Source organism: Triplophysa rosa, linkage group LG2 (assembly GCF_024868665.1).
Source record: "Triplophysa rosa linkage group LG2, Trosa_1v2, whole genome shotgun sequence".
NCBI lineage: Eukaryota > Metazoa > Chordata > Actinopteri > Cypriniformes > Nemacheilidae > Triplophysa > Triplophysa rosa.
Window position 1 is genome coordinate 8,853,846 of NC_079891.1, and position 21,293 is coordinate 8,875,138.

The following is a 21,293-nucleotide window of genomic DNA, read 5'->3' on the forward strand; positions in this document are numbered from 1 at the left end:
TGGGATTCGACCACAGAAACTCCAGGCTTGTGGTTTATCAAATCACACCACTTAGCTGGCATGTTGCACCCAGGCTCCTGAGGAGACGGATCAGAGCTGTAAGTAACAAAATCACTGAAGGTGCAGCTATGCCAGTGCACAGCCACAAGAACAAAATGAATGTGAAAAACAGATATGCTGAAGAGAACAGTCGAGAATGAACTACAAATGACGACTTTGTCTATAAACGTGAGACACGCACTGATGGTGGAGACATGGAAGGGATGGAGCACGCGCGTGTGTTTAGCAGATCTGGCAAACGTAGAATTGCGTTCCTCATTTTTTAGCCACCATGTTACTCTTACACTCTTACACCCTTGGACCAATAAACATTTAAATATACTTATAATAGCGTGCTTTTATCCAAGTTCAAGCTATTATTAGAGCGAATGGCTATGTAAAATGACTAAAGTGGTGTGTATACGCTTTTGAAAAAAGCTGTGACAATCGAGTAATTAAAATTTGTTCGAATAACGAATAGTTGACTGTAAGGAGGCAGCCCTACTAAATAGTGTGCTTACCGCAACCTACTATTGGCACAGATTGTCGACACCATACCAACTTGCTTTTAACACGTAGACTAATGATTAGATTGTGTTATAAGTGCTTAGTTTTCAGAGACCTGCATTAGAGTGCTGTTCCTGCTCACAAAATAAAGGCTTTTCGATAAACTTCAGTTAGAATTTTCAGTGTGCCCACACTATGTCCTGGGTGCAGTTCTTAAATGGTGCTCTGCTTCTTTGTTCACCTGTAGAAAGAGAGAACATACTCATTCTGCGGCACTATAGAGTACATGGCGCCAGAGATCATCAGAGGTAAAGCTGGTCATGGCAAGGTGAGAAGAGAGATAATTTATTGGGTGAATTAACAAAAATATTTTTTGGACATATTTCACCCTAAAAACTAAGAAATTATATTTTTAATTTAAATAGTCTTTTTGGGCTGCGCATTCTAAAACTAAGGGAAAAGCAAAATCAGCATTTTTTTTGTAGAAGTTACTCTGTATATCCTTTTGATGGGTTGCAATGTTAGGAAATTATAAGGGTGACCGATAATTGTAATTAAAATAAACTTTTTTGAAATAAGATTTTGTGAGGTATGAAACGTTTATGCTTAACTGTTATAGTTGAAAAGTCACAATACAAAGAAACTAAAATAAAATATATTTGATTTTCTTTTAATTTTGGGGTGAAATACGACCTCTGCATGTTTTTAACATGCTTCAGGGAATGCAGACCACTATGACTGATGGGTATAAAGTCTGACAAATGAAGAATGATCTTTCTGTCTGTATGCAGGTGGTGGATTGGTGGAGTTTGGGAATTCTGATGTTTGAGCTACTGACAGGAGCATCTCCATTCACTCTGGAGGGAGAGAGAAATTCCCAGAGTGAAGTGTCCAAGTGAGTTTTGACTGTACACAGACAACCCTAAGTTGTTCTAATGACCTTCTCCTCACACGCAGTGTATACTCTCGCGGTCTGTTTAAACTCCCAGTGATAACCGCTGTTGTTATGATTGCATCAGTTAATGCATTTCACAGAATGAAATGAGCTCTTGCGTTTTTTCTCTCAGACGCATCCTGCGCTGTGAACCTCCTTTCCCCTCTATTATCGGCCCTTTGGCTCAGGACCTTTTGCGGAAGTTACTGGTTAAAGACCCTCATAAGAGACTGGGCTCTGGGCCTCGAGGAGCAGAAGAGATCAAGTCTCATCCTTTCTTCAAGGTTCTTGCAATCATTTTTTTATTTTGTATAATCTATTTGTCTTTCTTTGTCTGATCTTTTCTCTGCATGCTTTATACGTGATATTTTGAACAAGAGCAGTTGCATCAAATGTAATCATTTAAAATATTATAATTGAATTTAAATTTAAAAAATATTTTTCTTTTTTTATAATTTTATTTCATTCTATTGTTTTAATACGGAATTAAAACGGAATTAACTGTATAACGCGGGTGTGTAACTACATGCGTGATGCTCATGGAGTTTTTAATGTCTACATCTTACTATATAAAGACGTAAACACATGAACATCTCCAGAGATGCTCTGCAGTACCATATTATTTTCATCAAACATTAAGACTTTAAATTTAAATGGTTTATTTTTTATTTAAAAGGCTGCATTCTTTTCAATTTCTTAATTTTTACTTCAGTTATTTTATAACAGACTGATTAGAAAGACTTATACAGTACTGCTGGTCCTTTTACATCTGTTTTATTTATTATTATTGAACAATATATCGTTTATTATTATTTTATTATTTTGTTAAGTCTGCATGCATTTATTCAAGAGAATGTTTCATAAGTTCATGTAACATTTATAAACATTTCACTTATAAAAAGGTTTTACAACAACATTACCATCTTTTGTTACATGTAAATACACTACGTCAAAGTGATATAAAACTTGATATAAAATGTTCAACTTTTAGTTGGAGGGCAGTGGGAGACCACATTAATGTTTTTTTCAGGGGGCCCAGAATTCTGTAGCTGCGGCCCTGCTGGGGCTTTGAAAGGATTAAATGCATTCCTTTTTTTCAGTATTTCTTTTAAAGGTCTAATCAGACGAGCACTTTCAACAAGATGGTATGATTTATTAGGGTCTTCATGAAATGTCTGGAACATATTTTGCTTAAAAACACTGAATGGCTGTGTAAACAAAACCCTTCTTGCCTCGTCAAAAACAGCTATGCTCACAGCAACCCGTTTTGGTGCATGTCTCTTTAAATGATAATGAGTTACAGCGAACCCCACCCAAACAGCAAACAGCTAATGCGCTTACGTTGTGCGTGTATGCTTACCTAAAATCCACAGAATCCACTGCACATCTCAGCGGAATTACATGGATTTTAGTGCTTGTCATTGACAAGTTATAATGTTACACACACAACGTGAGAGCTAGTTTGCTGTGACAGATTTTTCAGCCTAAGCACGAATGATTTGAGACGTTTAAAACGAAACTAACCCCAGTGTTCGCCCCTGTTCATTAGCAAAACAACAGCTTGCCGCAGCTAAACATATTAACGCACATAATGTATTAACATTCATACAGCTAAACTCCAAGTGTCCATCTGCACTTATATACAGTACGTTTAACACTGGCTTTGAATGTTCTATTTAGCCCGTGACTGAATTGGCTCCCTTCGCTATCATATGCTAACGTTATCCTCCTATATATACGATACATTTACGTCAATTCAGACTGTTGATAAATATTACTTTCATAGGCAGTTTTGTCTCATTCAGTCGGTCTTGATCCCTCTTGAGGAACAACTTTGAAGCTAATCCTGCTTGTACTGTCCCAGATTGAAAAAGCACTCCAGTTTGAAGTGATTCTCGCAAACAAGCAGGTTTTTACTTATGGTTTCTGATGGATTTTCACTAAAAATAAAATAAATCCACTCCTCTTCCTAGGTTTGGACTCTGTGCAGCGACTACATTGCATGTTGTCCACGAACTTTAGCCATGGCGTCACGTACACCGCAGTCGCTTGTGAAAACAACAATGGCGGAGTGCGGTGGGTGGAACTGTGTAGATTAAGGGGCGGTAACATTATAATAAAATCTACTTTGGACGTCACAATCGGAGCGAAATCTGAACGGCTCGATTTCTCACATGCTTGCAGGGAAAGGCACACCAACACAAACTTACTGGGTTCTTATTTTTCACATTTTCTGGGTTGCTAGATGCACCGGGGACAAATAGCACTTAAACACAGAAAAAGTGGGTTTTTCATCTGATGTCTCCTTTAAGACAAAATAAGTCTCACCCCCTGATGGAAATTCGTCAGGCACTTTTTTGCTACATTTGTTGTGCTCAATGCTCAATGTAATTCTGTCTGGTTCTCACATTTAAAATGACTGCTCTGTGTTTTAGGGGTTAAACTGGTCTGAATTAGCAGAGAAAAAAGTTGCAAGTCCATTTCGACCAGAACTACGCAATGAGTTGGATGTGGGAAACTTTGCCGAAGAGTTTACAGGAATGGAACCAGTATATTCCCCCGCCAGCACACCACCTAGTACAGACCGGCTGTTTCAGGTACGTTCATGCACCTGCCCTGTGAGCCTTGCATAGGCATACATATGGCATACTATAACCTTAATCCAATTTCCTGCCACTCCACTTTTATCAACACACACAAATATCCGTGGGGACAGTCCATTGGCGTAATGAATTGTATACTGTACAAACTGTATATTTTATCCCTTAAACCTATCCATCATAGAAAACTTTTAGCATTTTTAGATTTTCAAAAAATATTGTTCTGTACGATTGATAAGCTTTTTTTGACACAAGTCCCCATGGGTTTGTGTGCATTCAGGTTTAAGTCCACACCGCAAGGTCTCACACACCCTAACCCTAACACACACACAAGGTATAGCAGTGAAACATAATGTAAGGTCACCCTAAACAAGTCACAGCTCCACACATTTGTTATTGTAACACCTTTTCAGTCATGTATATCCTGTTCCGAAATGTTCTGCAATCTTGTCACATCTTAATATTGGAAGTGCAACCACAACACTTACTTAAAATGAACTCTGTATCATCTTGGTTTCAGGGATATTCTTTTGTTGCTCCTTCTATCTTGTTTAATAAGAATGTAGTAATGGGGGATGTTCTAAATGCTGAGGTGAACATCGACAGGCCCGGTTCTGCTGCCGTACAGCGCAGTGCTATGCTGAAGGTACACAGTATCAAACTTAAAAAAGGAATCTTTTGATGGTTTTGTGAAAAGTTCAAATGCCTCTTTCCTAAATTTTTTCAGGAGTCACAGTTTTTTCAGCTCTATGAGCTGTGCCTGCAGGGGCCGCCACTGGGTGAGGGCAGTTTTTCTGTATGCAGGAAGTGCAGACACAGGCAGAGTGGTCAAGAATATGCTGTGAAAATTGTCAGCCGAAGGTAGAGATACACTTGTTTAATTTTTGTTCAAGCTGAGCAAACCTAATTCTAATGGGCAGAGCGCTATGGCCATCTGAGCAGATTAAATTAATAAATGTGGTGTAAAATATTACACGTGAATGATTTGTTTTCTTGAAAAAAGTTTGCTTCGTTTGGAAAAACAAATAACCTGCAAAAAATATTGTGGCTTCCATTTGATCTTATATTTGTGCCTTTATCACATGTAATTGTTCTAGGATATGTTCCCTAACTAAATTATAACACGAGTGAATGTGTCACTATTAAAGAAATCGATTTTTTCATATAGTTTAAATTCTTTTTTCCCTCTTGTGAAAAACATCGAGGGAGAGCAACTTTCTCCAACTCTCATCCACCTATGTAGTTGCTAAATCTTTAAGCGTTTGGAACCATTTACTACCATAAGGGTTTCTGACTAATAATAGTTAATATTACTAATACGTTTTTACTTGTATTTTGGCTTTTACACTTGTAAATTGAAATTACAGCCCTGAAAGATTGTTTGGTCTAAGCGAAATACCCTGTTACCTGTGTAGAGGCAACATAATTTCACAATCTGGCCCTATCTAACATAGATGTTACTGCATTTTTGACACTGTGGGGACCAAGTGTAAATTTAAAGGCATAGTTCACCCAAAAATGAGAATTCATTTTACCCACCCTCATATCATATCAAACCTGTATGATTTTTTTCTTCTAAAGAACACAAAAGAAGATATTTTGCAGAACGTTTAAACAAAATAACATTGGTCCCCTACTGACTTGCATTGTATAGACATAAAACCCCAAAGACATATCTCTAAATGTCTTTTTTGTGTTTCACAGAAGAAAGAGTCATATACAGGCTTTGACGCATATGTGTTCAGTTGTTGTGAAACAGAATGCCTATAAAGAGTCTATTTTATGCCGTATTAGGATGGAGGCTATGACTCAGAGAGAGAATGCAGCACTGAGACAGTGTGAATCTCATCCTAACATTGTCACACTCCATGAGGTCCATACTGATCAGGTAGTGATCACCCTACATACATTTAGCTAGCTTTTTTGAATTTTTTGCCTGGATGGTGCTTTTTTCTGCTTTCCATTCACTCTTTTACACAAAAATGCTTTCTTAACCAGTATCATACGTACCTGGTCATGGAGCTGTTGCGAGGCGGAGAGCTGTTGGAGCGGATAAGGAAAAAGAAGATGTTTGCGGAATGGGAGGCCAGCCAGCTAATGAAGAGCTTGGTGTCCGCTGTCAGCTACATGCATGAGGCTGGAGTTGTACACAGAGACCTCAAACCAGAGGTAAAGAGACACGGAGAGAAGGAAACTCGTCCCACAAGCATGAATGATGTCTGCTTCAAATTGGGCTGCTTGTTGGGGAGAGTTGTTGGAATACTTTTCAAAAGCCTAAAAAAATCTATCGATTTTGACTTTGTATAGCACTTTTTGTGTGAACAACTGAACAGCAAAGAGGTAAATAATAACAAGGATGGCAGTCTTTCATTGATCAAAATGTGGCTACGGAAGTATAAAGGAAAGGCTGGAAGGTTTGGAAAATTAGTGTGCAGCTTCAGTGCGTTTTTTATTGATTCTCACAGCTCTCTAATTGTATGAAAGCATGCTATTATGTGCTGACAGATGCATTTTTCTCGCATCCGTTGTGCCAGTAACCGGCCATGCCAGCTTTTATTCAGCTTCGTCAGTCTCTCGTTCTCCCATTTAAATCTCCCGTAAACTGTGATTACCCCTCACAGTTTTCACTGATTTCACTTCTGTGATATTATGCATTGAACATTGGCTTTGTGCTCAGTTGTCCATGTGCTGAATTTGTCTCTGTGCTGTGGAATCTTAATGTCCTGTCCATAAGCAAGAAAGTATTATTAGTATTATTGTTATTTTATTTCAAGGCGCCTTACTAGACACTCAAGGACACCGTACAATGAATAAAACAACAATACAAGTAACCATTAATACAACATATAATCTAACTGACAAAAAAATCTAAATAATCATAGACAAGCAAACAATAAAATAAGTAAAACAAAACACAATCGTTAAAAATCCATAAATAACCCTAATCAAGTGGTATAATCATCGAAAAGCCTGCCTAAACAGGTACGATTTAAGACGAGATCTAAAAGTGGAAAGATTTTCACTTTCCCAAACGTCTTGGGGTAATAAGTTCCAAAGGTGTGGAGTGGCATAACTAAAGGATCTGGACCAAAAAGACGTGCGAACTCGAAGTGGAACAAGAGTATGTGCAGTAGATGATATTAGTATGAGTCGGGGTGTAGTTATGGAGTAGATCTGACAAGTAAGAAGGAGCAAGATTATTAAGTGTTTTGTAAACAAAAAGGAGAATTTTAAAATTAATGTGGCATACCGTGAGCCAATGCAATTGTTCCAGTATAGGAGTAATATGTTCAGTTACTGAAGTTCTAGATATAATTCGTGCTGCTGAGTTCTGAACTAATTGAAGTTTGTGAAGAAGCTTTGAGGACAAGCCGTGAAGAAGAGAATTACAAAAATCTAATCGATATGTAACTAAAGCATGTACCAGGGTCGCTGTATTCAACACTGATAGAGACAGACGAAAGCGATTAATATTGCGCAAATGAAAATATGTAGTTCGAACTATACTGTTTACGTGTGCTTCAAATGATAAGGTAGAATCAATGATGACACCCAGCGTTTTAACTTGAGAAGACATGGAAACCGACAAATCATCAGAAATCATAGGAAGACTTTCTGAATTAGCTAAAGTATTTTTTGAGCCAATAAGCAGAATTTCTGTTTTATTGCTGTTAAGTTTCAGGAGATTTGTTGTAAACCACTCCTTTAACTCGGCCACACAGTCAGAGAGAGACACTGAAGGGAAAGTAGAACCAGGTTTAGAGGACAAATAAAACTGGGTGTCATCAACATAACAGTGAAACTGGATGTTAAACTTCATAAAAATATTACCAAGAGCTAGAAGGTAAATGATAAATAAGAGAGGACCCAGGACCGAGCCCTGTGGAACCCCAGTAACAATATCAGATGGCTTAGATGTATATTGTTTCAATTGAATGAATTGAGTACGCCCAGTTAGATAAGACCTAAACCAAGATTGTACAGTTCCAGTAATTCCAATCGATTCCATCTGGAATGTAGAGAAGTAAATTCAAAGCTTTTCTTGATTGTTTAGATTTTCCAGAAGAGCTTATTATCCAGATATGACTGCAAAACTGAAATCTTATTGGAAGGATGGTGTTCAAGGCACTTAAGTTGAATCCAGTATTCATGTGACGGTGTATTAACATCACCTACAGTTTGGTGGTGAACGGTCACATTGCACTTTTTGTTCATTGACTTTCATTAGACAGAAATGTACAGTGCAATACAACTTTATGTACACAGAGAGACAATAGAACTTAACGTATAATACAACTTTTAAAATTACAAGAACAATAATAGTTCAAATACATCGGAATCCACAATGTGTTGGTAAAAAAACAATACCCTTATCACATGATGTCATAACTTGTTGCTGCCCATATGCATACGTTCTAAAAGTCTATTGTGACCACGGCCACAAGAATTTGTTGTTTTTGCTATCTGCTTGTTAAGTCTGGCATCATGCACCACCGGTTCCCACCGCTTCCCAGACGCCAAAGGCAAACAGCAAAAAATGCTAATATACACTCATGACGTACTGTGAACCTACCAAAGAACACAATTCTAACCTTTACTTCATAACGAAATCCCAGATGACCAGACAGCAATTCATTTTTTAAGAATTATTAAAACATTGATGTAAGATATGAAGTAAAAATAATTTAAATAGTAGCCTCACTTGAAACGAGTGGAGGTTTGGACCCGAAATGATATTCGATACATCATGTCTTAACAAGAGGATTGCTACTGTAAAAAAAGCCACCCGTGCCATGCATTAACAGTGATTTTTAGCATGGTGACACATCTCCTAAATTTTTGTGACATGTGACTTTTTTCTTTCTCTTTCACCTTTATCGGCAGAACGTGCTGTTTGCTGATGAATCGGATGACTCAGTGTTGAAGGTGATTGATTTTGGCTTTGCACGGTTGTTTCCCGCGGGAAGTGGCAGTGCCCCCCTGCAGACCCCCTGCTTTACTTTGCAGTACGCCGCACCTGAGCTGTTCCACAGCTCTGGATATGACCAAGCGTGTGACCTCTGGAGCCTGGGGGTCATCTTGGTAGGTCTGCGAGTGTGATGTTGACTGTGTGAGACTATGTGTGTAAATGAAATACAGTACACATCAGACTGCGCATTTAGACAAAATGGGAAATGTTATTTTGGTAACACTTTGTTCTTGTAACGGAGTACAAATAAGCGCAGGGTTATTGGTATAAAGTTAGTGTTAGCTTTAGGGTTAGCTACTTAAATTACACTTAATACTATAGAAAAGTACATGATACATGTAATATTGTTTTCAAAAATAGTTGTTACTTTAAAAGTTATCATATGCATACAAGTTAGTTTAATGGCAATTCACGTCATTAAAATGTGCATTTACAAAAACATTTTAATGTACCACAAAGAAACAAAAAGACCAATCTTGTATTGATTTTGGTAAAGATTGAGCCCTTTATCCATCATTTAATTAAATCCCAAAACAGCTTTAGAGCTGATAGCGGTACTTAAGGGTGAGGTTTTTTGCTATATTATGTCTTTACATATATGGCAGTTGCATTGAAAAAATTTTTTATTGACTTTATACAGATTTTTTGTTTAATGAATGAAGGCCTACATGTCTACATTATGGGGAAGGAAAAGGTTTTCAGTTGCATTTCTCTCGTAACGTATGTCACTGATTTGTTTTAACTTGGATATTATAAAAATACAGGATTATTTTAACACTTAACTTTATAAAGTAATCAGATTATTAATTAAGTGGTTTAATGCAGGGGACACTTGAGCTTGTAAAATAATTGTATGCATCTGTGTTAATTTTATTTCAGTTATTAATTTACATCTCAGCCAATTGTATCAAATGGTCTACAGTACACTTAAATAATAAAGTAAATGATCAGTTTATTGTTTAAAAAAATCATATATACACATCACTTTTCCAGATGACAAATAGGCAATAGAAATTACAATTTAATTTATGTTTGTAAATGTATTTAAATTCAACAAAGCATTTTTTTACATATGCATTGAACGAGTATTGACTTAATTCATGCTCCCTTTGCTTGCTATAGCAATTATTAATTCTATTCATGTATATGTACGAAAAAGTGATGAGGATGATCAGGATCATTAATACATTTAGTGTAGTAGCAATAGCAAAGCACGTGAAGCATGTTGGGTTTAACAGTGTCAATTTGAACACAGGGTTGACCCTTTATACTGTTCCTTCCAAAAAAAGTTTTGTTTGACCGTTCTCATGTTATTTTTAAAGGTGTGCCTAACTGAATGATGGGGTGATATGATGTTTGACTGTAATTTCTTACCAAACCGTTGTCTGGCTGTGACACTTAATTCATTCCACAGACATTCACTATCACAAACATTAATTGATATTGTGATTTTATTTTGGCAGTACACCATGCTCTCCGGCCAAGTTCCATTCCAGAGTGACCAAAAAGGAATGACATCATCACACGCAGCTGACATCATGCACAAAATTAAAGAGGGAGATTTCTCTTTAGATGGAGAAGCCTGGAAGGGTGTGTCAGAAGAGGCCAAAGATCTAGTGAGAGGTACCGATAAAAAAGAAAGAATCAAAACTGGTGAACATGTATTGCCCGAGGGCAGTATGATCACAAATTGGAAAGAAAATCAGGTTGTGGATTTAAAAATAAATCTGTAGAATTTAAATTTGTTGTAGAATTAGGTTCCAAGTGAGCATTTCCTTAAAAAACACTTACTAATAGACTGTAAAGTCTTCTGTAAAATATTAGCCTATAGTGTAATAACTGAAATGAAATCCTAATGGGTTTAGTGTATGCGGTAAGATTCTATCTTTACATTTTTCCTGATAAAATGCATAGACTACCAATAATTTCGCTGACATTTCTGTTTAATAATTTATTATAAAAAAAATAAAAAATCTAAAATGTTACTTAGTATAAGATGCTCACATTAGTGTTTTGCACTGATGTAAGTCAGTTGTTATGCGGTCCACATTGGGAATGCACTCAGGCTCTCGAGTAAATTTATTCATGTTAGGTTATGTTCCAGTAACATTCTAAATCAACTCAACTCAATATCTTTAAATCTGTATTTTACTACTCTAGATAAAAAACTTGACTTGTTAAAGAAATAGTTCCCTGACAATGAAAAATTAACCTATAATTTACTCGTCCTCAATATTAAATACTATCCTGGCTCTTCCCAGCTTTGTAATGCCATTGAATAGTGTCTAAGAACTCTAGTGTTCGAAGCTTTACGAAGTGAAAAGTAAGAAAAGTATTCATATTTCAAACCTACAAATTTTGTCTTTTTGTATGTTACGCACATGAAATGTGATGCAACGATTTCCAGGTGGAGTATCAGTAGCCTTAACCAGTGAATTGGGAACGCTACTCTGGCGAGGTTCGATTGAAATGTGAACGCAACAAGGACCAAAGGCATCGAACCGAACCAAAAACAGGAAGTGTTAAGATACAACCTGAAAATCAAGTGATTTGGTAATATAAAAAGAGAGTTTATTAGATCTGTGCTTGCGCATGTAATGGATGGAATTCCTGGCGCCGTTTTGACAGCTTTAAACACTTCATGAGGTCTTCGTGAGTTACCGGCTTGCTAAAAATACCATCATATGTGAGGCATACACTGAGCATTGTTTTGGATGTCCGGTATATTCTGTTTTAAAATATAAATCATAAAAGCTGTCCAATCAAGTTGCGACTTTACGCGTAAACTGTTAGGTTCAGTATCTTTAGGTTCGCTGTTAAAATGCCAGTCTGAACGCTGAGCGAACCAGGACTAAATTTCTTTTTTTCATTTTGGTCCGAACCAAAAAAACCAAAAGAACCGAACTACAAATATGAACGCACCCTTAGGTAAAATGCAGTTTATTGTAGTATTGCACACTTCATATCTTCAAAGAGTATTTCGTTGATCACATTTATAAAAGACAGATACAGCTGTACGATTATTTCCGAAAACAGTCGAGCTCCTGGAGGCATGCAGTGGGCGGAACTAAAGCACGAGCACACAATGCATCATCGCATTATTTCTGCATATCTATTGATTCACCATAAGTTTGTGTTGTTTTCATTATGCACGTACGCGCCAATTGCTAACAAAACACAGACATGTGACTCAGTTTCACTTACCGCTTGCGGTTCATGACCAGCATCTTTTAGCGCTGGGACAGTTCCATCCTTCAGTTTCAAACGATCTGCAAATCCAGCGTTATATCCACTATTTATATAACATTCATCAGCGAAATGCAGTGAACAAACAAACACAGCTAAACTTCCGTAACCCGAACGAAACACATTGATGTGGACATGCTTTTCCGGGAGAATTGTCCAATAAGGGACTAAGAGAAGTTACTACGTAATGGAAATTCATTTTTTTACGAAATCTATACGAACCCTGGGGGACGAGCACAGAAATACTACGTCGTACGTCCAACTCATTTTTCTGACAAGTTGACCATCTTAAGGATGAGAAGCCAGCACGTTTAGCAGTGTAAAGAAGTCAGACCCAGCCTTCAAGGACCTGCAGGCACTCAAACACATTTCAGTCCAATTTCAGCACAAGTGCTTGTTATTATAGCTGTCATCTAATCATCTTAATTGAGATATATGAGGATTGGAGGTCTGGTGAAGAGAAAGGGGGCGTGCGTGATGGTCCCTGGGGGATGTTTTTAGTGGGTGAAGGATTTTTTGTATTTGCACCCCCCAAATTAGCTTCCTATCTGAAGTTTTCTCTTCTCCTTTCTATTCTTCGCTTTATCTCTCTATTCCTAGGTTTGTTAACCGTTGACCCTGAGCGACGTCTGAAACTCTCTGCTCTGAAAGAAAATGCTTGGCTTCAGGGAGGGGGCGTCATGTCTTCTACCCCACTCTGCACCCCAGATGTTTTGGAGTCCTGTGGTCCAACTGTCCGGACCTAAGTCAATGCCACCTACAAGGTCTAGTCTATTGATCAGATAATGTTGTTTGTCTGTTCATTCTCTGCCTGAAATTTGAATTATTCTCTTCAGATAGTACTTAGAAATGATGCGTTTGACAATTATCAAGTAATATTTGCTAAAAAAAAAATTCAGAACTAACTCCCCTTTTCTGAGCCATTTTTGCCTTGTAGTTTCTGTTCGAGTTCACACAGATGTGGTTTATCAGAAAGACTATGAACATGTTTCATGTAACATTTTACTGTTTGAATTAGTTTGTAATCTATAGTGTTACTATTCAGTATGAAAGTGTGTGGTATTTTCATTTCCAGCATTAAATCTCAGACAGTTATTCCTTTCTGACATACATTTAAGAAATACACGTCAACATTTGACATAAGGCGTCACAAAAATGATTTTGCATTGACCTAGTGGTCTTTTAATTTATTGATTGCTTGAATCCTGTTTAGAGTGACACTGCATTTATTTCTGTATTGTTGGTCTTTTGTAGCCTAGTTGTTCTTACCACCAGCCATCTTGAGATCATTTGTGGGCCAACCAGCCATAGACTGTAAAAGTTTTCCATGTTTAAAAACAATGCACACTATAACGAAAATTAATAATCAGTGGCAATTATCATCTGTTTTTGACCACAAGCTGTTGCAAGGCCTGTTTCAAGTGCAATGGGTGAAACATGGTCACAAGGCCACTTCGGGTTGTTGGCAAAGGAAATGTCACTGAAATATCCTGTCATTGGTTGTAGTATTTACATGTAGCTTCGCAGTATTTCAAAACAATATTTTTATTTCTTTTTTCTTACACCCAGGCATTTAACCGGGGGAAACGTGAAGGGTTTTTCCTTAAAAGCGTTGATAATGCTCCGTTAGCAAAACGTCGAAAGATGAAAATGACCAGCACTGGCGTGGAGACCAGACGAAGCTCGTCCTCGTCTTCATCATCTTCCTCTTCATCGTCAGCTTCCCATTCCAAGAAGCCAAACTGCCAGTCATTAACTCCCCCTGAAGATTCCAAACTGTGATGTTGCATTGCTGTGGTGAGAGAATATGTTGCGGAAGCCTTTTGCAGAAGAAATATAGAAAGACTAATCAAAACAATATAACCTCGCGATGGAAGAGTAACGCAACAAATTCAGCATTAGCTACAGAAGTCTTCTTTGGGAGAGATTAACAATGTCAATGGATGTGAAGAAATTATGACATTATGGTTTTTAATCATGATGGCTCTGTGTCAACTCGATGCCAAGGAAATAATCTCCATAATAAGATACTTTAATTGAATGTAGGATTATGGGTGGTGGTAGATATAAAAGGATGTTTAAATACTGAACTGAGATCAGGAAAAGGCAGATTTTTTGGTAGGGTAGACAAGGGGGCCACAAAAGAGCAAAGCCATATGTTAGCAGTAGAGAGGACTTCTATTTTAATGGACGTCAATGTTTTAATGATCCTCTATGAAAAGCTTTATGTGAATCATGTACAGGCTCTTTACATTTGTCTCACTACTTCCAGAAGTTTTCCCACCGTATGCATGGTTATAGTATTTTGAACATTTGCATTTTCAAAAGCCAACCAATGAAGTGAAACTGCATTGTGGCATTTACATGACAAGAAATGTTTCTCTGTAGTACAGTAATGAAAATCGATCCTGTTCAGACACAATCCTTAATAGATTAGTATTGGGAGTCAAATCTTGTGTAAATAATACCAAAAAATCTTAATTTTGCCCCTAAACATATATTTTTTATCTGGGTAAAAATGCGATTTTATATGATTCTCCCTGTTATGACACTGCCTTGTGTGTTTTCATCGTTAGTTATCATGTGATGTTTGTACAGATTAATTTATATGCTGTCAACATTTTACTTGACTGATTTAATAGGTATGGCTTACATTAGTAATTGGTGGCTTTCATAATCAGCAGCTTCTGCCACCTTTATCAGACTATTTTAGTGTACTTGAAATGTTGTGCTTTTTAATAGCCAGCACACTCTTTATTTCTTCTGCTGACCTGAGGGATCCAAGCATTCACTGCCTGGTCAACTCTGCTACTGACTTTAAAGGGCTGAGGTTCACAAGACAGCAATCAATTCCTCTGAGTTTCAAGGGCTTTCACAATCACACGCTTGTCATCCTGTCCATGTTGTAATTGAGCTACCCTCTTGCACTGTGACAAGAGCCAGAGTAAAGCCCATTGCACATTGAGTCCGAAATTTGCGTCCGAAATTTCCGCACGTTAAAAAATAAATACGACCTCATGTTATGTCAATCACATTTACATACTGCCTCCGATATTTTCGTCCGTCATAAAATAATTCGGAACGGGTTCGATTTTATGCGTTTTTCGCATCCGTCAAGCATTTTGAGTGGCCTTTTTTAACAATTCAGAGACGCCGTACAAACAAGAGTCAAATACGAAAAACGCATACGAAAATTTCGGACTGTATGTGCAAAGACCTTAAGGGAAAAATATAGTTCTGTCATTTCTTCACCCTTGTGTCATTCCAAATGTGTATGGTTTTCTTTATTCCTTGGAGACTGTTATGCAGAATATTGATATTAGCATTTACATGATAAAAGCATATGGATGTCAAGCTCCAAAAAAAGACAACAAAACGTACTGTAGTCTATATGACTTGTGTGCTATTTTCCAACAGTGATAGCATTGTGTGTGGAAGAGACCAATTAAGATCAAGTCTGTAATTGTCTGCATTTCCCACCCTACAGTAGCTCCATATATGTTTTTCATGGGGGAAAGTCATATGAATTTGGAATGAACTGCAACGGATAATTTTGTAATTCGTGAACATTTCTTGAACTATCTTCACTGTAGTCTCAATATAGTTTTTAGAGGTGTGTTTTTATAAGCATTCAGATATTTTAGTCTTTCTGCTGAATGTGGTGTATGAAACAACCAAGCAACACTTAGGATTTAGACTGTGTGTGACCTGATGGTTTTATTAAGATGTGAGCAGATCACAGTAAAATCCCTCCATTTTTAAATAAACAGCACTTTTCTTCTAAAAGGCGTGAATATGGCAGGTGACAAATTAAGTCAAAGGGATTGATTATTGAAATAATATAGCATTCATAATTTTTCGGTGCCAAAATACTCCGCTAGTTGAGTATAATATTGTGTTTTAAAATGTTTTCAGCATTACTTGCACATATTCTTTATGATACAGACGCACTATTCTTTATAATGTTTTTTTTTTGTGCATAAGCAATGCTTTTCATTGCAATGATTTGTGAAAAGACTGGAACAAATTATGCACACGAGACACGTCTTTTAATTTTGCATAATGTACTCCAAGGGGCAAAAAGGTGTAATTTTGCTTGCTGTCAGTGATCAGAGTATCTTTCAGATGAGATCGGCACTGTTATTCCAGCTGTAGGATGAAAATAATTTTGAGTTTAGGGATTTTAAGAGACGATTTAATAAGGAACACACATATTTTACACTATCATTTTAAGTTTCTGTAAATTCGAATTCTGTCAATTCTGTCACACAAGTTTTGTCATGTCGGCGTACTATTGGCTTTAGAAATATTTTTATTTATTTGTATTTGCGCTCTATATCTTTAAAATAGTGATCATTTCACAGTGTTATGGCTTTCTGCTACATTTATGACTGGTTTTCATTTTTTATGTGGCAAATGAATTTGTAAGTAGTAATAAGTTGTCTTGTGCACTGCATCATATTTTTGTGGAAGTTAAAGAAATGTACATTTTGATTGAGAAATGTTTTATTAGATTTTACGTCTACAGTTTGAGGTTGAGTAAGCCTGTCTCTTTTTATTACTTGGTCTTTCTGTGTATGTTATGTTAAGGGTTCTGACTTGCATGTTTTGATATTTTCTTTTACATTCTTTTTTTAAATGTTTAAGTGTTATGTCTCTGCGAAAAAAAGTTTTCAAGAAAAAAAATTGGATCTAAAATTAAATGTAAGAAGACGTTATGATTATTTTAAGATGATGTAAGGTATGCCTTGTTTTGCATTGAGAACATTGTTGAATCCAAAGCAAAAAATACAACATTGTACCACACCTCTTATTTGATACTTGTGTTTTTGTCATATGTTTACATTTTGTTGCTTTTACTGTATGCCTTTGATGCTTGCCAGAGGTGCTTAGTGTAGTTTTTTTTAAATCTCTTAAAATACATTTCTTTGTGCTGTGCCTCAACGTTATGCTGTATAATAGAATTAGGGATGTTAATGATTAATCGGCAATCAATTATTTGTCAATAATAATTTATTCGAATTATAAACCAAATACAGCATATATGAGGAAAAACAAATTAAGTGTGTGGGAGTTATGTTTGGGACCAATAGAGATGGAGCGCATTTAGGCCACACCCACACCGGAGGGAAAACAATCCAACCCTCTCCATTGACTTTCTCTTGCAGGAAGCTGCCTCCTTGTCATTTCTGACATATAACTAAAAACAGAACAATGCATAAAAGCTGCTGTGTGACAGGGTGTGCAGCAAACAAGCTAACATAGCCAGAACTAAGTTTTTATAAGCTACCGAACTGTAAAAGCCAGCCTGACAGAACATGGCAAATAACATGCATGGGGACCCGCGGTGTATGTAGATAAAAATAGCTCATTCTAAGGTAATAAAAACATATCACTTCATTGTGTAAGCTCTTTATACACCTCTGAAGGCATAGCTATGTATACTATATTGCATTTCTATCAATAGATTATTAAAAAAATTACACACAGGACCTTTAAGGAGACAAAAGTGGAAACAAGCATCAGTAGGAACAATAGACATAGACCAAAACAATTTAGTTTATATATCTCCTCTTTTCAGGTTCACATAGGGTGGTGAAATGATCCTTTGACATGGTTAAAAATAATGAATGTTTCCTGTTGCCAATTACATTTTCCTCCTACGCTCGTTTTTTTTTCAGGTGACCGCTTATAAAAACTTAGTTCTCGGTTATTTAGCTTGTTTGCTGTACACCTTGTTACAGCAGTTTTTAGACATTGTTCTGTTTTTTGTTTTGTTTTTGTTATAAGTCAGAAATTACAAGGAGGCAGCTTTCCCCAATACAACATCAATGGAGAGGGTTGTCTCCCCCCGGTCGCCGTGGTGCTACGATTATGGCGCGTGTCTCTATAGACGGTTTCAAAGCAACAACATAAACAAGCGTTACTTCGCAAGCACGCGTTCGTGGACTGGCCTTAACTTCCGGTACACATTCACAAATAATAGAGTGCCTGTCGATTATTTCTGATAACAAGCAAAAGAAACCGAAAAGACTGGTTACTTGGCTAAACTTGCCTCTCCAATATTTTATATTTAGACTGCGATACCAAGCTCAACAGCTAGAAGTCTCATACATTTTCTTTAAATGTGATAAAAATACAGGACCCATTCAACAAATTGTTTATTTAATAAAATTAACATGCATCAAAATTCAACACATCCTTTATTTAATACAATTATTATACAACAAAATAACAATATAATTTAATATTAACATACACTGACCAAACTTTTAAAAGCAACAGTTTTGTTTTTGCCCCCATTTTTCATGACCTGAACTCAAACATCTAAGACTTTTTCTATGTACATAAAAGGCCTATTTCTCCCAAATATTGTTCACAAATTTGTCTAAATCTGTGTTAGTGAGCACTTCTCCTTTGCCGAGATAATCCATCCACCTCACAGGTGTGGCATATCAAGATGCTGATTAGACAGCATGATTATTGCACAGGTGGTGTGCCTTAGGCTGGCCACAACAATAGGCCACTCTAAAATGTGCAGTTTTATCACACAGCACAATGCCACAGATGTCGCAAGTTTTGAGGGAGCGTGCAATTGGCATGCTGACTGCAGAAATGTCCACCAGAGCGGTTGCCCGTGAATTGAATGTTCATTTCTCTACCATAAGCCGTCTCCAAATGTGTTTCAGAGAATTTGGCAGTACATCCAACCGGCCTCACAACCGCAGACCACGTGTAACCACACCACATCAGCCCAGCATCTTCACCTCCAAGATCGTCTGACACCAGCCACCCGGACAGCTGCTGCAACATTCGGTTTGCATAACCAAAGAATTTCTGCACAAACTGTCAGAAACCGTCTCAGGGAAGCCCATCTGCATGCTCATCGTCCTCATCGGGGTCTCGACCTGACTGCAGTTCGTCATCGTAACCGACTTGAGTGGGCAAATGTTCACATTCGATGGCTTCTGGCACTTTGGAGAGGTGTTCTCTTCACGGATGAATCCTGGTTTTCACTGTACAGGTCAGATGGCAGACAGCGTGTATGGCGTCGTGTGGGTGAGCGGTTTGCTGATGTTAACGTTGTGGATCGAGTGGCCCATGGTGGCGGTGGTGTTATGGTATGGGCAGGCGTATGTTATGGACAACGAACACAGATGCATTTTATTGATGGCATTTTGAATGCACAGAGATACCGTGAAGAGATCCTGAGGCCCATTGTTGTGCCATTCATCCACGACCATCACCTCATGTTGCAGCATGATAATGCACGGCCCCATGTTGCAAGGATCTGAAAACATCCCAGTTCTTGCATGGCCAGCATACTCACCGCACATGTCACCCATTGAGTATGTTTGGGATGCTCTGTATCGGCGTATACGACAGCGTGTTCCAGTTCCTACCAATATCCAGCAACTTCGTACAGCCATTGAAGAGGAGTGGACCAACATTCCACAGGCCACAATCAATAACCTGATCAACTCTATGCGAAGGAGATTTGTTGCACTGCGTGACGCAAATGGTGGTCACACCAGATACTGACTGGTTTTCGGACCCCCCATTACAGTAAAACTGCACATTTTAGAGTGGCCTTTTATTGTGGCCAGCCTAAGGCACACTTGTGCAATAATCATGCTGTCTAATCAGTATCTTGATTATTTCGGCAAAGGAGGAGTGCTCACTAACAGATTTAGACAGATTTGTGAACAATATTTGAGAGAAATAGGCCTTTTGTGTAGATGGAAAAAGTCTTAGATCTTTGAGTTCAGCTCATGAAAAATGGGGGCAAAAACAAAAGTGTTGCGTTTATAATTTTGGTCAGTGTATATTAAATAAAATATAAATAGTTATATTATTAGAGAATAGCCAGACCGGTAAACAAACACAGACCGGAAGTTGAAGGCAGTCCACGAACGCGCGTCTGATGATACTGTCTATAGCGTAGCCAGAAAATTGACTCTGGGTGTGCATCAGAAAAACTGGCTGTGCCTCATTTATTGTCAGATGAATGTACAAAAAACCCCAACTCTGCGTATCACTAATGTTACAGAATAGACTGGGTGTAAAACTATACTCAGGCTCTCCTGAGATGGAAATGCATTTGCCGAATAAATTCTGAGGTAGCAAACATTAAACCCATGTATTTCACTGTGGTCAAGCCAGCCATCACTCCCAAACACGACGGTCAAACTAGCTGTTAGCCCTCATGCTGTTTGGATGCGAAATGTCAAAATGCACAGCTGAAAACAAGTGCTTCACAGAACATATTGTAACAGACACTGTAAGCAAAACATGCAGTGAACTGTTCATGTTGTGGAAAATGTCTTTGTCAGTCGTAACGTTTGAGCTGTAGATTCAGGACCTTCCACTCCAAGTGCTTGCTCGGTACCTGTATTTCCATCTGGTCAAACGTGTCTGATCCGGGCAGCAAGGAGGCAGCCGCCTATTCCGTAGGAGTCACTCTGATAATGTTTGTTATTGCTAGCTAGCAAGGTTTAGTCAAAGATTCTTTGTTTTGTTAAGATTGATTTGTTTAGAATGCACAGAAAAAGTCTCCCAAGATGCTGTCACAGTTAACAGCTGTTTGCAGATTGGTTGGCAGTCCGAATGTCGGCAGAATTTTTTTACGAAAATAATTGAAAATTTAAATTACACTTTAAATAAACAAACAAAGTAAACAAAAGCAATAGCCCAAGTTTAGTACTATAAAAATGATTCTGCATCTATTTTTTAGTGGCTATGCCACTATTTGGGACCATTTGTTTTGTCATTGCATGAGCATATTATAGTAGAAAATTAAATATGTTGATAACAAAAGATATTAGGAACGAATCACTAAGATTTATAAATGAAGAATAATATTCTGTACATATGCCAGGGTGGGGTGCGATCGTGGACCCTCTTCAAACAAGCTCTCCATCAGGGCAGCACATCCCCTACCGACTGAACCGCAGTGTGGACATGCTGTCGAGAGAGTGGAGGCTGAACCCCTTGTCAT

The 21,293-nt window shown here is 37.6% G+C and overlaps 1 protein-coding gene across 1 annotated transcript in view; it reads left to right on the plus strand.

Moving 5' to 3' along the window:
* Positions 1–17,124, plus strand: part of LOC130565153 (ribosomal protein S6 kinase alpha-4-like) — a 37,334-nt gene extending 20,210 nt beyond the window's left edge. Inside the window, exons 4-15 of the mRNA XM_057351737.1 lie at positions 794–874; positions 1,338–1,441; positions 1,614–1,764; positions 3,916–4,077; positions 4,601–4,726; positions 4,808–4,941; positions 5,875–5,968; positions 6,079–6,249; positions 8,965–9,162; positions 10,513–10,672; positions 12,896–13,059; positions 13,865–17,124. Coding sequence (XP_057207720.1) covers positions 794–874; positions 1,338–1,441; positions 1,614–1,764; positions 3,916–4,077; positions 4,601–4,726; positions 4,808–4,941; positions 5,875–5,968; positions 6,079–6,249; positions 8,965–9,162; positions 10,513–10,672; positions 12,896–13,041 — 1,527 coding nt within the window. The 3' untranslated portion in view covers positions 13,042–13,059; positions 13,865–17,124. The remainder of the gene's footprint in view (positions 1–793; positions 875–1,337; positions 1,442–1,613; positions 1,765–3,915; positions 4,078–4,600; positions 4,727–4,807; positions 4,942–5,874; positions 5,969–6,078; positions 6,250–8,964; positions 9,163–10,512; positions 10,673–12,895; positions 13,060–13,864) is intronic.
* Positions 17,125–21,293: the final 4,169 nt, after the last annotated feature.